The sequence below is a fragment of the Pseudochaenichthys georgianus genome, chromosome 8 (genome assembly GCF_902827115.2).
Source record: "Pseudochaenichthys georgianus chromosome 8, fPseGeo1.2, whole genome shotgun sequence".
In the NCBI taxonomy this organism is placed as follows: domain Eukaryota; kingdom Metazoa; phylum Chordata; class Actinopteri; order Perciformes; family Channichthyidae; genus Pseudochaenichthys; species Pseudochaenichthys georgianus.
Genome location: NC_047510.2, coordinates 22592162 through 22607838, shown reverse-complemented (window position 1 = coordinate 22607838; position 15677 = coordinate 22592162). Strand labels below are relative to the sequence as shown.

Here is a 15677-nt window from a genome sequence, read left to right as displayed (position 1 = left end):
CTGACCTAAATATGTTTATCTATATTTTATTTTTCAAACTTCAGATAGACTTGCCACTACCTCTCCTCCTTCCTCCCATGTCCCATACATTCTCTGCACCATCAATATGTGAAATGTGTGTGTCTGTGCGCGTGCGTGTGTGATCTGCTTGCCTGCACCATGTGAGTGCTACCGGCAGAACAACGGCTTGAAACGACGGGTCTTCCACCGTACGGTTCGTGACATAATACCGTTTAAGATGCTGCAGATCGGGGATGAGGTGGTGTATTTCTCGGCGTTGTTTCTGCTCGTGGTGTTGGGCACGCGGAGCGCCACGGGGGCCTCTCTCCTCACCGCTTTCCTATACGTCTTCATGGTGATGTTCCGGTTTCCTCCGGTGCCGGCGGACCAGGCCGGCCGTGTCCTCCGGCCCGGGGCTCCGTCAGGCGGGGTCTTGGTGGTGGCGCACCGCGGGGGCTGCCATGATGCTCCGGAGAACACCTTGGCAGCGATCAGAGAGGTCTCATGCATCTGTCATGTGTTTGGCTGGAAACATACATCTATGCATGTTTAACAGCAAAAGTAGCATACTAGGCTAGATAAATTATGGCTACAAATATGTAACACACAATTGCATAATAGCTAGTCCAATTAGATGTACCAATATAGTATTACAAGAGCACAGGAGTCCCCAAAATAATATAGTCAATTCCATTTGAACGATTTATGTATGGGATGCTCGGGCTTTGAATGTCGTGAGTTGCCTTGAAGCAGCAGAGCACCACATCTGCTGCTGGTTCAGTTTATTTCTACACACAATTATTTCTCCCTGTTTGTTGAAGTTGCTGAGTCGGCTTGCTTGTTGTGCTTTACTGTCCTGCATGCACCGCAGTGAAGTTTGATATGTGATATTGTCTATGGCAGAGGATGGTTACCTCATATCCGAGCCCCCACTCTAGGGCATCAGAGATACTCAGTAAATCACCTTTTGAATGACACAAAAACAATGTTATTTTCAATACCTGCTGACTCCTGAATATTAGTGACAGGCATGGCTAAATATATATATAGCTTTCATGTCTTGTGACCAAACAAGACCAATTAAATGCATATTTATATTACCACAATGGACAAGTAAGAGGCCTTTCTTTTGATATGATTTTAGTGTTTAGTTATATTTTTCTTTGAATACTGTATGTATTGTTGCCTACTGCTTTATCGAAGAGTCTCAAATCTTTACAAAAGCTACGATTCAAAGCATTGATTTGGAGTCATGCAGTCACATAAGATGAAAGCTTTCAAAAATAATTAAGTCTTCAATGAAAAACTGCTGAATTTTCACAAAAATATTCATTTAAAAAATAAGCACTTAAACTACAATCATTTACAGTATCAAAGCTGTCTTTTTGTGTAATTTTCCACCTGTGATGTCCTGCTTTAGGCCAGTAGGAACGGGGCCACTGGTGTGGAGCTGGACCTGAGCTTCACGGCAGAGGGGGTGCCCGTCCTGATGCACGATGAGACGGTGGACCGCACCACCAACGGCTCTGGACCAGTTAGCAAACTGCAGCTGGCCCAGCTTAAGAGACTAGATGCTGCTGCTCGTCACAGGCTGAGGTATGCTGCATTATATCATTTGTTAATGGTGTGATTTAAATCTTAGATAAAGAAGGACTACATGTTAAACAGGGATTACATACTTTATGTATTACATTCATACTATAAAGTTTGAGTTGCAGAAATATAGTTTGTATATGAGTGATCTATTGCCTCTCAGAAAGTGTCTTTCCTCATAAAATGTAACACTAAAAAAAGGGGCAAAATAAACAGACTTAAAACATGAAAGCGTAATACACTGGAACTTTCCCTCACTTTTGCACCCGTCTTGATTTCTTTCCTCTCCAGAGACAAATACAGTGGAGAGAAGGTCCCAACTCTGCAGGAGGCAGTGGAGGAATCCATCAGACAACAGCTCACCATCTTCTTCAATGTCAAAGGTCAACCTGATAAGGTAGTGAATATTATATAAGACTTGAATATATGGATATATATATATTTATACCATTAGAGCTTAGAGACCCATACTACTCGCTAGCTGACTCTAAACCTAAATCAGCAAAGAGGGCCAATCAGATTGCTTTTAATTTACCTTCGTGCTGATCCTTTTAAGAGGCCCTCATTTCAGTTATCTTTAACTGAACCAACTTATTATGAATACAGTTCTATTGATTGTTTTTTTCCTGCTTGTGTAGAAATGTGATCTGTTTTCCTGTTTTCCAGGCTGCTTCAGTGCTTCATGAGATGTATAAGAAGTTTCCTGTCCTTTACAATAGCAGCATTGTTTCTTCCTTTGAACCAAAAGTAATCTACAAGGTAACACATATTTAAGTAATCAACACAAATAATTAAAATTAACTTTAGAAAGCTGTTTTAATGATTATTGATTTGTCTGAGGTACTTTTTTCTCATTTTCTTTTACTGACTTTATTTCTTTACATTATTACTCCTATTTTATTTTCTATTAATGGCACTAAAGATGGCTTTCTGGTTTGTTGCTGCTTTAAACTGAACCATCACACATATTTTAATAAAAGTATCAAAAGAGCCACACCCTCCTCATTTTGACTGTATTGTGTTGACTTTTACACTTTTGTTACCCATAGATGCGTCAGACGGACCCCAACGTGGTCACAGCTCTCATCCACCGCCCTTGGAGACTGAGCCGCTTCACCGACGGCGCCCCCCGGTCCCTGTCCATCTCGGGTCAGGTGTGGACGGGGGTTCTGGACATCTTGTTGGACTGGGCCCACCACCACATACTGTGGAAACTCTGCGGTGTCTCAGCCATCCTCATGCAGAAGGACTACATCTCACTGTAGGTCAAATGTTATAGTTAGAAGGCACAGTCACAAAGCAAGTCATGGGGTTTAAGATAGTCCTACAGGATGTTAAGAAGAATCTTTTTTGTTTGCATATGATCTTAAAAGAGGCTAGTTGGGCCTCACTAAGCAATATGTTCCTGTCTATAAATGAACACTGGTTGATTTTGCATCGATGTTTTGTTAGAAAATCAGACATAATCAATGGCTGGGTGTCCGCCTAGGCATATAGGAAATTATAAATCAAAACAGCAACATATAAAACACTGCTAAAATTATAATAGCCACCACAGCAAGGGCTCCCAACATCAAGAAGATTAAAGTCTTCTCTGCCAACAAAAAGTAATTGACATCTTGTAGCCTTTAGTCACTTGCAAATAATAAAATGGCAACATAAAAAGATTCAAATAGAGATTTAAGATTTTGCTAATGTGATAAGAGTTTGATTAAAAACTGGGTGTTGATATGATCAAGTCATCCCAAGTCATAAGAGGACACTACCTTGTTTAAAGGATCACTTTCATTTCAAACCTTTATTTAACCAGATTGGTCCCATTGAGATCATAGATCTCTTTTTCAAGGGAGACCTGCAGCATATAGGTTCCACATGAAACATAAAACAATAAAGGACATTATACATTATATTTACAGGATACATAGTTATAGACATTTACAAGTGCCCATTGTATCGGCAAGCATTTCATTTAGCCTAGCTTTAAAAACATGCAGAGGAATGAGATTGCTCAGTTTCAATTCTTGCTGAAGATTGTTCCAAGCAAGTGGAGCTGCGCACATAAAAGCTGTCTTACCGAAGACAGTCCTTGCTCTTGGCACATCCAACAAGACCACATCATGTGACCTCAGACAATAGCTGCTTGCAACTGTCTGTGTTATCAGCGAGCAGATATAATACGGGAGTTTACCCAACAAAGCTTTATAGATAAAAGTGTACCAGTGACTGAGCCTCCGTACAGAGAGAGATGGTAAACCTGCCTTGGTATACAGTGTACAGTGATGAGTAAGCGCTTTACAATTTGTGACAAATCTCAGAGCACTGTGATACGCAGCATCCAATTTGCTCAGGTAATTGGCAGGTGCATTCATATACAACAAATCCCCATAGTCCAGCACAGGTAAAAAGGTCACAGTGACTAGCCTTTTCCTGGCCTCAAGCGAGAAACAGGACTTGTTTCTGAAAAAGAAACCTAGCCCAACCCTCAGTTTTTTTAGCAGGTTATTGACATGAAGTTTAAAAGAGAGACAATCATCAAGCCAGATACCAAGGTATTTGTAACAGGCAACAACTTCAAGTTTTGTTCCTTGCGTAGTTACAATATCTAAAACAGGCTCTGGTGTCTTTTTTGCTTTTGAAAAGAGCATTACCTTGGTTTTATCCACATTTAAAAGAAGCTTTAGTTCAGAGAGCTGAGTCTGAATAGTGTTAAAAACAGCTTGTAATTTAACACCAGCCTCTTTAATGGAGGGACCTGCACAATACATCACAGTATCATCCGCATAAAAATGTAAAGTAGCTTCATCCACATTATCACCTACACTGTTAATATATATGGAGAATAAAAGTGGTCCTAAAACAGAACCTTGTGGTACACCATTAGAAATGTTTAACCACTCAGAAGACAGCCCATCAAAGTGAACACATTGGGACCTTTCAGAGAGGTAGTTCACAAACCACCCCACTGCATGGCTGGATATGCCAATACTGAGTAGCCTCTGCTTTAAGATGCGATGATCAACGGTGTCAAACGCTTTGGAAAGGTCAATAAACAGAGCTGCACAACTCTGCTTATTATCTAAAATAGTAGTAATGTCATTTACCACTTTCATTGTCGCAGTGATGGTGCTGTGTTTCTTTCTGAATCCTGACTGATGTTTAGACAGGATATCATTTATACATAAAAACTCCTTTACTTGTTCACTCACTAAGCGTTCGAGCACCTTAGCCAGAACTGACAACTTAGAGATTGGCCTATAGTTATTTAAAATAGTTGCCTCCCCTCCTTTCAGTAAAGGCAAGACATAAGCAGACTTCCATACTTTTGGAATTGTGTTCGTGCTGAGGGAGAGGTTAAAAAGAGAAGTAAGAGGTGGAGCAATAAAATCTGCAGCTATCTTTAAAAAGAAAGGTTCTACGTTGTCCGGGCCAGCCGGTTTCCTAGGATCTAACTTGGATAATGCTTCATGAACAATACCAACAGTTAAAGGAGTAAAACTGAAAGGGTTTTCCAGACCACATTGTTCAGAGTCAAGGATTGGAGCGTTCACAGGAGCCACACAGCCAAACAGAGAGCCACAAGACACAAAATGCTTATTAAAACAATTGAGCATAGTAGCCCTGTCTGATATAGTGCCAGATGCTGTGGTAAGGCACGGAGGTAGCTCATTTGGGATATCACCAGTGGAAATCGATTTTGTGGCTTTATTTTCAGGTATTCTGTGGTAACTGACAAATAGTACTTTGATTTAGCACTTTTTATTTGGGATGTGAAGCTATTTCTTAAGTACATGCAACTTTGTTTTACTGGTTATGGAATGTTCCTTGTATTTACTGATCTGTATTTTCTTTCCTCTTTCCTCTTTCTCTTAGGGACTACGTTCAGTACTGGGCAGAGCGAGGTGTGGAGGTGGTGGGCTGGACGGTCAACACCGCTGTGGAGAAAGACTTCTACCAAAACATGCTGAAGATTGGATACCTGACCGACAGTCTGCTGGAAGACTTTGATCCTCAATACTGATAAACACACACACACACACACACACACACACACACACACGATTAAGTGTTTTCCACTTTCCACATGGCTGCGGCCACACGAGGACGAATTCGGTCGTTTGCGTTCATGTTTAGTGTCATATAGACCGTTCGGCCCCACGAGGACGACCGAATACGGCACTAAACGACTGAGGAAACGATAACAGGTCCCAAGGTGGATAGAAAGGCATACGCAACTCTCTGGGGGGTCAAACGGCTCCGTGTGTACGCCCTATCCGAACATTTTCAGATCACTGATAGTGATTGCGCAATAGCCCCGCCTCTCCCCACCTCTTCTGCTCACCTCCGCTTACCCCGCGCCATTGCTGAAGTGTTTCGCCACCAACAACAACAACAATGGCGGATCGCTGAGTTGCTATCGTGCTCCGGACGCTATTGACCATGCTACATTTGTTTGTGCAACATCTACAGCAATAATGATGAGGCAATAATGATGAGGCAATAGCGTCTCCCCACCTCTGCTGCTCACCCCCGCGTCAAAGTAAACTGCACCCTGTATTCAGATTATTTATCTTTCTCTCGATATGGACCTAAACGCGAGTGAAATCTAATCTGACAGGACGGAGACACGCAGCTCTGCTCACCTGCAGCTCCTCCCGCTGCAGCAAAACACACAATTCAAGTCAGATCATCACCCTTAGCTATTTTAATGACCTCTCAAACTACCTAAACTAGTTATAAATATGTTTATTTTTTACTGTCGGCCGGGTCACTCATTACTGGATCCGATGCTGCATGAGACAGACACTGTTAAGAGATTTTGGTGGACAACTCGTCCGCTTTCTTAAATCTCCTCGCGTCCCTACACAAGCCGTTATCTTACAGGAAGGAAACCCAGAGCATACAAGTAACCGTTTAACAATAATCCATTTAATGGTAATATACAATGCAATACAATCAAATACATTACCATACACAACCATATCGTATCATATGTGTAATGTCAGGAGTTTGGCCTACTCCTGGCTCCTGCCCACAGGCCGCCACGACCTCCAGTCCAGCGGCACGAGGAGAGAGAGCGAGAACAGCAAGCCGGATAGGCTTTCATACCAAATGATACAGGAGGGGGTGGAGTTTGAGGACAACTGGTCCAGTCATCTCAAACAAACACCTCTGACCCTCACTGTCTCCTATTTCTGCAGCCTCTGCAGCATCCACACATCCCCCCCATCACATTCCAGAGACCACAGCGGGGTCTTGTTCCAGCTCCCCCACAGCAATAAAACCCTTACCAGCCCTTCACAGATTGCATGAATACATACAAATATTTCCTTACAATTCCCTCTTTTGCACTCTTAAAAAAAGAGTGCAATTTACACAAGGCACTTGCAAAAAACTGCATCCTTGTCTGCTGAGTCTCCATACTTTTTATTCTCAGTGTCCACAGTGAAGGGTCCAGGCTCTCGTTGCAGATGACGCAGCGGAAGCAACCGGGGCGGCAAGACTTCCCCAGGGCCTGCCGGCCTGCATGTCCATGATTAGATGTCCACCTGCGTTGCACTTGTCTGCAGACTGCTGGAACCCAGAGTACAGAAAGTCCTCTTCACAGAAAACCCTTCCTGCGTCATAGTAGAACGCCTTCCCTCTCAGCCTTCGACTACAGGCGCTGCAGGTGAAGCAGCTGTCATGGTAGAGGCTGCCCATAGCTTGGCAGGCCTGGCTGGCTCCATACACCGTCTTGTTGCACTTAACCCACACTCCTGTTTCAGCGGAGAGTGGAGTCCCCTGTGATCCGCTGACGGCGGCTTCTGGGCTGCCTGCTAGAGAGATGTCTTCCTTCTCCTCCGGCTTGCTGATGGCGGCTTCCGAGTCGATGCTGAATAGATGTCCTCCCGATCTTCCTTCTCCGGTCCGCTGATGACAGCATCCGAGTCGACCTCCATGACGAGAGCCAGATCCGTCCTGATGTCGTCTAGGGTCCTCGCAGGTGTTTTCCCCCGCCGCACACTGGCTCCGCACAGTGGTACCAGTTGTCCCCCTTTCCTTGTAGGCGGACGGCATGGGATGTCCTCTGGGTCACTCGGTCGGGGCCGGAGAGCCTGGGGTTGACAGTCAGCCTCCTGCGTCTCGGGTCCCCCTTTTGGCATCCACAACCTGTGTGGAGAAATCTGATACAAATCCCTCAAGCCTACGCTCCGGGCTCTGGGGCCCTCGGCTGTTTGACCCACCAGTGCGTGGCAACTTGGAGCCTGTTGGTGGGGTGTCTTAAACAACAGACGTGTGAGCACAGGTTGTCTAAATTAATTGTGCAGCTTCAGAATCTTAATACTTGGACTGTGCCCACTAAATAAGAACCCAACATCTTTAGGTAAACTAAATAACATATTTCAATAGCTCTGAATTTCTGACAAGCATCTGTGTTTATTTAAATGAAATCCCTGAGATCCCATTAAAAATCAAAAAATATGATTTGAACTGCTAATTTTTCTGGTAAAGAAACACACTAATCTTATGGATTCAAAAACAACCAAAATCACAATACTAACAAAGTGAATGGCTTCCTGGTGATACTGCTTCTACCCGTCAGTTCTTAGATATTATCCTACTAAAAAAATGAATACAGAATTCCCACCAACTGTCATCAAATGTCTTTCTAAATGTAGATGAAATGTATATCCCCATAATGACCTAAACAACAAAGTCTATGGCTTTTACTTCTTTACCAGGCTAGTTACATGATGTTGTCTGTTGAAACATTACTCACAGGTCAGCTCCCAGCATTCCATTCTGGACTTACATCTCTCCCAGCAGCCCCTTGGCCACTGATTCTCTATCTGTGTTACCTGCTATAACTCAATCAATATTAGAGACATGTCAACATTCATCAAACAGTGTGTTATCCCCAAATATGGAGCAGGTCAATTCTAAAACTGTCAATCAATGGTCAGATTGAACAATCGAGTTGTGCCAGCCGGTTCCTTTCAGTCCCTAAATGAAAAATGTACATTGTAAAGTTTACACTCCCCCTTTTTTACACATTATCTCATGTGTAAACAAAAACCTGTATGGGAAGAAAACCTTCAGGTCATAATGGATTATAAGACAATACCAAACATTTTTCCCAGTAAACACTTGAGTGTTTCTCTCCATCATTCAGTCCTAAAAGAAACAGAATTCCAAATGTCATAGTTTGAGTTTCACATTCTTCAAACCGCCACCTCCTGTGGGAGTGAAACATCATGAAGCAGATTAGATACGGTTTCCCCTTTTGTGCAATGTTAGGAAACCTCTCATTTCACACATTATTATCACCCAAAAATAATGTGTTAGTCCAAAACATGCTTGATTAGTCATCGTTTTAAATCATGCAGTTGCACTGATCAGGTGCAGACATACACTCACTCACACTCACACTGTCAGGTTGTAAAGTCAGGTTTGGTCAGGTTCACCGCAGAGTCAGTCATTGACAGTGCCTTCCCAAGTTACCCTGTCGGTCAGTTGGTCTCAGTCTTTTTGGCCATGTGTCGTGCTCTGCAGAGACTTTGATGTTCCAGCACAGGCCAGCATCCTCCGTCTATACAAATCTGTATATATGGAGCGCCATCATTTATTAATTCACAATTACAACTATAATGTTCAAGATATCTCCAACCCCTCCTTGCTGTTTCCCACATTCCCTGAAAAGTGTCTAGCCAAAAAAATGTCACTTCCTTATTGTACTATTACTATTACTGCAATTCATTTACACCTAATTAGTATTAAAATGACTAATAGATCTATTTCAGAAACATGTGTACATCACTATCTTGTGTCAAAACATTACTAGGATCTGTAAAGATCTGCTATTTATTCCATAACTCATTCTATCAATTTATCTTCAATTCTGGTGCACTTTAAGAACAATGTTACCCTCTTTAACAGTGCGTGGAACTCTGGGTGTCTGAACATGAAACCAGTACCTCAAATTGAAATACTATATTTTGTTTAGAACCAGCTTTCCCTTCAACATGACCTATATAAATAAATATTTATCTGATCTTATAGAGCTGTTACTAAAACTCTCCCTTTGAACTGATCAATACTGTAACAAATTAAAACACTACCAAATTCACACACGAATAAAAAGTCCAGTGCATACTTCCTTCATGCCCCCCCCCCTTTTTTTTATCAGTGTGTATTAGACTGATTTTCCACTTCCCTTTAATAGTTCCCCTCTTTTCCGCTATTTTTATTTACTACTTGACTAATTTATGGTCCATACATCTTCTTATCTTCACTTATTTATCAAGTCAATTCAAGTTCTTTACAATACATTAGTAGATACCTTGTGGAGTCTTCACAATAACTAATCCCCTCTAGGATATGAAATCCATTCATCTTCAAGCAGATACTATGTCCTTATTTATGTTTTGTTCACGATAACAATGGTATAACAACCACATGTCATCAATTCTGGTCCACCTAAAAACCAATGTTAAACTCTTTAGCAGTGTGTGGAACCCTGGATGTCCGAACATGCAACCATTACTCCCTCCTTTATCAAGGATTTAAAAACAGAAGTCATTTCATATTTCCTATGGTAATAACTATGCTACAATGGTGAAATCAATTATTTAGATTGGAATACGATATCTGGCTTGGCACCAGCTCTCCCTTTAACATTATCCATACAGATAAAGATTTGTCTTATAGAGTGGTTCCTAAAACTATCCCACTACTTTATTCACACGTGAATAAAAAATGTCAAAGAATATTTTGTTAACATGCTGAAAAGATTGAAGAATATGGTTGTATTCTGTCATTTGGCCCCCTTTAACCCTCCGTGTGTTCTCATTTTACTCTAATAGTTTACTGCTATTTTTAATTTAATAAATCTTTCTGTCTTTACGTATTTATGCTTTAAATGTGCGTTTTGTGAATAAGTGTGTTTATGTGTAAACTCACTCATTCCCGTTCTCCTTTTCTCCTCCTCTGGTTTTCTCAAGCCGTGACCCCGGCCTCCTCACTTCTAATCGACCATGCCAACTCCTCTGATTCTGTGTTCTCTTCAGTCCATCAGCTGTAACTTCATCCGCTGTCAGCCATTGGCCCAGTTACATCTGCATGCCCCATCATGCTAATGTTCTTGCACTGCTTTGCATTTCATCTCCTCCTTTACAGTCTCCCTGCTGTTTCTATGGAGGGCGGATTCTGCTCTCATGTCCCACACTTTGCTCTTGTGCTCAGCTTGGAACTTCATGGTCCCGTCTGAGGGACTGATGAGCGTAGATCTCTGCCCGTCAGCATGCTGTTTGGTTCTGGATGCCACAGGTGGAGATAGTTCTGGCTGCAGTCTTGTTGTTGTTGTTTCAGCTCTGGTTCTCTGTCTGTTCGATGGAGAAGGAGGAGTCTCCCGTTGGGTTAGGTCTTTTGTCTGCTTGGAGGGTCGGGATCGTAGCCTTTTCTAACTCAGAGGGGGAGTCCAGGTCTCGGGACGCATTACCTATAAAAAAATCTACCACACTGAGGTTAAATAAATCCAACCCTTTCCACTCTGACTCTTTGTAATCATACTATCTGTCTTAATTGTTAAATGCCATCTAAACAACGTAATTGATGTCTACAAATGATATTACAAAAACTCACTCTAAAAATTGTTTCATCCATTGCTACATATTTACCCAACATAACTCTTTCAGGAAACCATGTTCTCCTATACATTGAAAAACGTACATGTTTCCAGCATCACATATTCCACACACTACGAAAGAACATCTACATATTTTCTCCAATATTTTAAGCTAGTTTCTATAACAAGATTATCATGTGTGACATAATAATCAGATGTCTTGTTTGCTAACCAAGAATATTAAACTTTAAAATCTCTTTTGACCAGTTGAAGTCCTGCTTACTTCATCCTTAAACTCTTCTTTAATTTGAAACCAAAAAAGGTCTTCCTTCTCCACCATGATCCTATCTCTATATCAAAGTCCAGACAAACTGATGATTTATCTTCAGAAACCATGAGGAATGAAAACACTATTCTCCCTTACTTCAGTTCTAAATCAAATGAGCCAGACAGGAAACCCCCTTTAACCACTTGCTTATCCTATTATTTTGATCAAAGTTGTGTTACAAGCAGGTTAGATCTGTAATGAATTAAAATCAATATTTAAAGACGCAATATAAGTTAAATATATTGTTAAGCTAATTACTGTTTTATTGTGAAGGCCTCTCTGGCGAACAGCGGCCTTTGGCTTTTATTTTGAAAGGCCGTTCCGGAACAGCGACAATCGTTCTAATGCATTAACTATAGTCGTGAAAGAGAAAAGGAGGGGGAAGGCGTGTGGAAGCAAGCAATGAACTGAAAATGCCACCAATCCTGTTTTAACGTGATGGCGCACATTGAAAACCGAAGCGCCCTGTCATAACTGACAAGCGTTCAAAAACCTTTCTGCTTATCCCTTAGGCCACTACTTTTTGTTTTATTCATAACCTAAAAATACAATTGTGATGAATAGCTTGCTTTTGTACCATTACATTTACCAACATAAAACAAGGTCTGTACTAATCAACAATGACAACCTACAGACAGCTCATTTATTTAAATATACGCAATATATTGACTTCGCTTTTATTTATCTGACTTAATTAACGTGCTTCCCCCCTTTTCAGCCACTAGATGGCAGCAGCAGAGCACAAATGAGCTTCACTCTTCTGAGCGAACGTCTGATTTCCACAGACAATGCTCACACAGGTTATTCAGGTAAAAATCACACAGATTTATTCCCCGTACAGTTTGTCTAGCTTGATAACGTGCCTCATATGTCGTCACGCAGGACTCTCTGCCTACCTTGCGATCAACGTTATGTTTACGTCAGCCTTTCAAATGAATTTTTACAGACGAGGGAAACGGGAGCCGGTCTCGTCACAATGTAGGTGACGTTAGCGCTCTCTCCCAAGGATTAACATATAAAAGTCCGCTGACACTTTCGCTTATTTGGTCTTGGACTCTTATTTACCCCCAGTTTTAAACGGCGGCTCGATCTGAAAATATCGAGCGTCCAGGTTTCGCCGTGTAGGAATTACACCCACAGCCCACGAACTGCACCGCTTCCACGTCACTTCAGGAATAAACTTACCTGAGATCCACGCTAAACTGCTTTATTTCTCGTCACGCAGGACTCTCTGTACCTTGCGATCAACGTTCACGTGTTTTATATAACTTTCCTAACATGGCAAAAATATGCATTGTATACTCCATTCAAACTTCAAAAACACTCTGAAACGCCTACAGACAATCCTACAGTTTCGTTACCTCCTTTGTAGTGGCGCAGGGCCCTGCTGTTGTCCGAGGCGTCTAAAAGTGTTTGTTCCCGACCTAGTCTGGTCGCCTGAATCCTTCCACAGCTCATGTTTATTCAGAAACGTCGGATCACCATTTGTTAAGAGATTTTGGTGGACAACTCGTCCGCTTTCTTAAATCTCCTCGCGTCCCTACACAAGCCGTTATCTTACAGGAAGGAAACCCAGAGCATACAAGTAACCGTTTAACAATAATCCATTTTAATGGTAATATACAATGCAATACAATCAAATACATTACCATACACAACCATATCGTATCATATGTGTAATGTCAGGAGTTTGGCCTACTCCTGGCTCCTGCCCACAGGCCGCCACGACCTCCCAGTCCCAGCGGCACGAGGAGAGAGAGCGAGAACAGCAAGCCGGATAGGCTTTCATACCAAATGATACAGGAGGGGGTGGAGTTTGAGGACAACTGGTCCAGTCATCTCAAACAAACACCTCTGACCCTCACTGTCTCCTATTTCTGCAGCCTCTGCAGCATCCACACATCCCCCCCATCACATTCCAGAGACCACAGCGGGGTCTTGTTCCAGCTCCCCCACAGCAATAAAACCCTTACCAGCCCTTCACAGATTGCATGAATACATACAAATATTTCCTTACAATACTGACGCTGTCCGAAGAGAGGGAGGAAAAAGAGAGGCTCCATGTATTTTATTATTATATTATATAGAGTCGTTATTCATTTGTTTTAAAGCTCAATAAATAACAAAGAAGACCTTTGACCGACACTTTTATAATTTTGTCCAGAAGATTTAAACTTTAATACACGTTGACTGGCGAAAAACTCTGCCCGGTTCCCTCGGCCCCCACCGCGGAGAATGAACAGAAGGGCAACCATGACAACCATGCTTCTTCGCTGCTTTTGTGGAGGAAGTTACAGCGCCACGTACAGGCTCCTGCATATGTACTGCAGCTTCTCCAGCGGTTGGAGCTAAACGGAGCGGTCTCGTATGGACAGACACTATCCGGATAACTATTGCGTGTGGACGGAAGCTTGTTTGCGATTGCGTTTGCGTTAATCCTATGCGTTTAGCCGTTTTCGTCCTCGTGTGGCCGCAGCCATGAACTAAGAAGTTGGAAATGCCGTAGTGACCCAAATAACTTCATGATTGCCATAAGAATTACATTTACCATTTCCTTCTCCTTTGTAAGAACAAAACATACTTAAATACTCTAAGTGAAGATAATTACAAGCTAGAAAATTGGTGCTACCTAACTTTATGGTGGCAATCAAACCATCCAAAAATAAGATTTACTGTAGAGGTAAGAAAATGTTATTAACTGTAGCTGGTATACAGGTAGTTTCCCTTTTAAATCTACAGACACATCAAAACAATCAAACTCAGCTGTATACTACCTTGTCTATATCTGACTACCAGCAGCAATATCACTAGCTCTCCTGGACCAGGGATTTGGATTAGACAACCTTAAAGATATTTGTTCCCTTCTGGGCTGATCTTTCAGAGGCTTTAAAGAGACCAGTGTACATAGTATTGGTAATGTATCATCATATCATTGCTTGCTATCATGATATGCATGTAATAATGAACTCTAGAATATATATTGTTAATATTAAGGAATGATGATACTTGATTATTTAGAAACTGAATCCTGATGCTGTGAGTATAGATGTCAAGGCAGAGATTATTTAACATGAACTCCAACATTATTTGTGTGATGTTACGTCTTTAAGACTCTCATTATGAATCATCAGAGAAGGAACACTTTTTGCTATTCATGGAGAAATGTTTACTATGAACAGCAGTTGTGCCAGAAACTGACCTAGGTGCAATAGATATTTGAAGATTGGAGCCATGCAGTGTGCTTGTTATATATTTGTGTTCGACAATACATTTCTCAGAGGTTTAAAAAAAAAAAAACGTTCCTCTGCCTTTTATTTCCTGCAGTGTAAAGAATGTCATATTGTAAAAAGAGCTTCATAGGCTTGAAACTTGAATAAAGCTTCACAATGTAAATCAATAATGCCTTATTAAATACTAAATTATTTAATGTTTTAAATGTGTGAGACTTTTATGTAATTTCTGTTAATGGCCAGCTGTGTGTCTTTGTTAACCCATAGTTTAGCTTTCCATGAATTCAGTCAGTATATAGTAAAGCTTGGTTGCATTGTAAACATGGTTGAGTGTGCTGTATGTGGTTGCACCTGACTTCACCTGTGTGTACTGTAAACATAGACGTTGGGCAGATGGGGGCTACATGAAGGAGCAGTAAAGGGGGCTTTCTAAATCTGGCAGAGCTAGTGTCATGGCTGCCGGATTTGGCACCTCCTCTGTAACTTTGGCCAGGATGGTCATCATCATAGAAAGGACCCTGCCCTGGTGTTAGATTCCCCTATATTGTAGGCAAACAAAAGCTATTTACTCTTATCAGGTGAAATATGTAATAATCCCCCTCCTCATTATACAAGACTACACAAAAAAACACAACATAAGAGTTAGTAAAGTCATATTTGAGATTGAGAATGTAATTGCTTGCACAATTAAACAAAACAGCAGACACAACTGAACATGTTAAAAAAGAAGCAATTTGCGAATCAGAGATAACAAAAATGCCAACATCATGGGATTAATACAAGTGATCTCATCTTAATAACCATTACCACAAGTTAAAATAAATCACAAAGGGCTGAACATGCTGGTCTCAAGTCAGTGTTACATTATTTCTTTCATCCATTTCGGGGACACTGTCTCTTTAAAACGCGGAGGGAGGCGTGC

The 15677-nt window shown here is 41.5% G+C and overlaps 1 protein-coding gene across 1 annotated transcript; it reads left to right on the top strand.

Annotated features, from left to right (window-relative positions):
• The first annotated feature begins 114 nt into the window (after window positions 1–114).
• Window positions 115–6613, top strand: LOC117451552 (glycerophosphodiester phosphodiesterase 1-like). Its single transcript, XM_034089911.2, has 6 exons — window positions 115–499; window positions 1421–1596; window positions 1885–1990; window positions 2260–2352; window positions 2643–2854; window positions 5464–6613. The coding sequence occupies exons 1-6, from the start codon at window positions 239–241 to the stop codon at window positions 5609–5611; spliced, it is 996 nt and encodes a 331-aa protein (XP_033945802.1). The 5' UTR covers window positions 115–238; the 3' UTR covers window positions 5612–6613.
• The last annotated feature ends 9064 nt before the right edge of the window (window positions 6614–15677 follow it).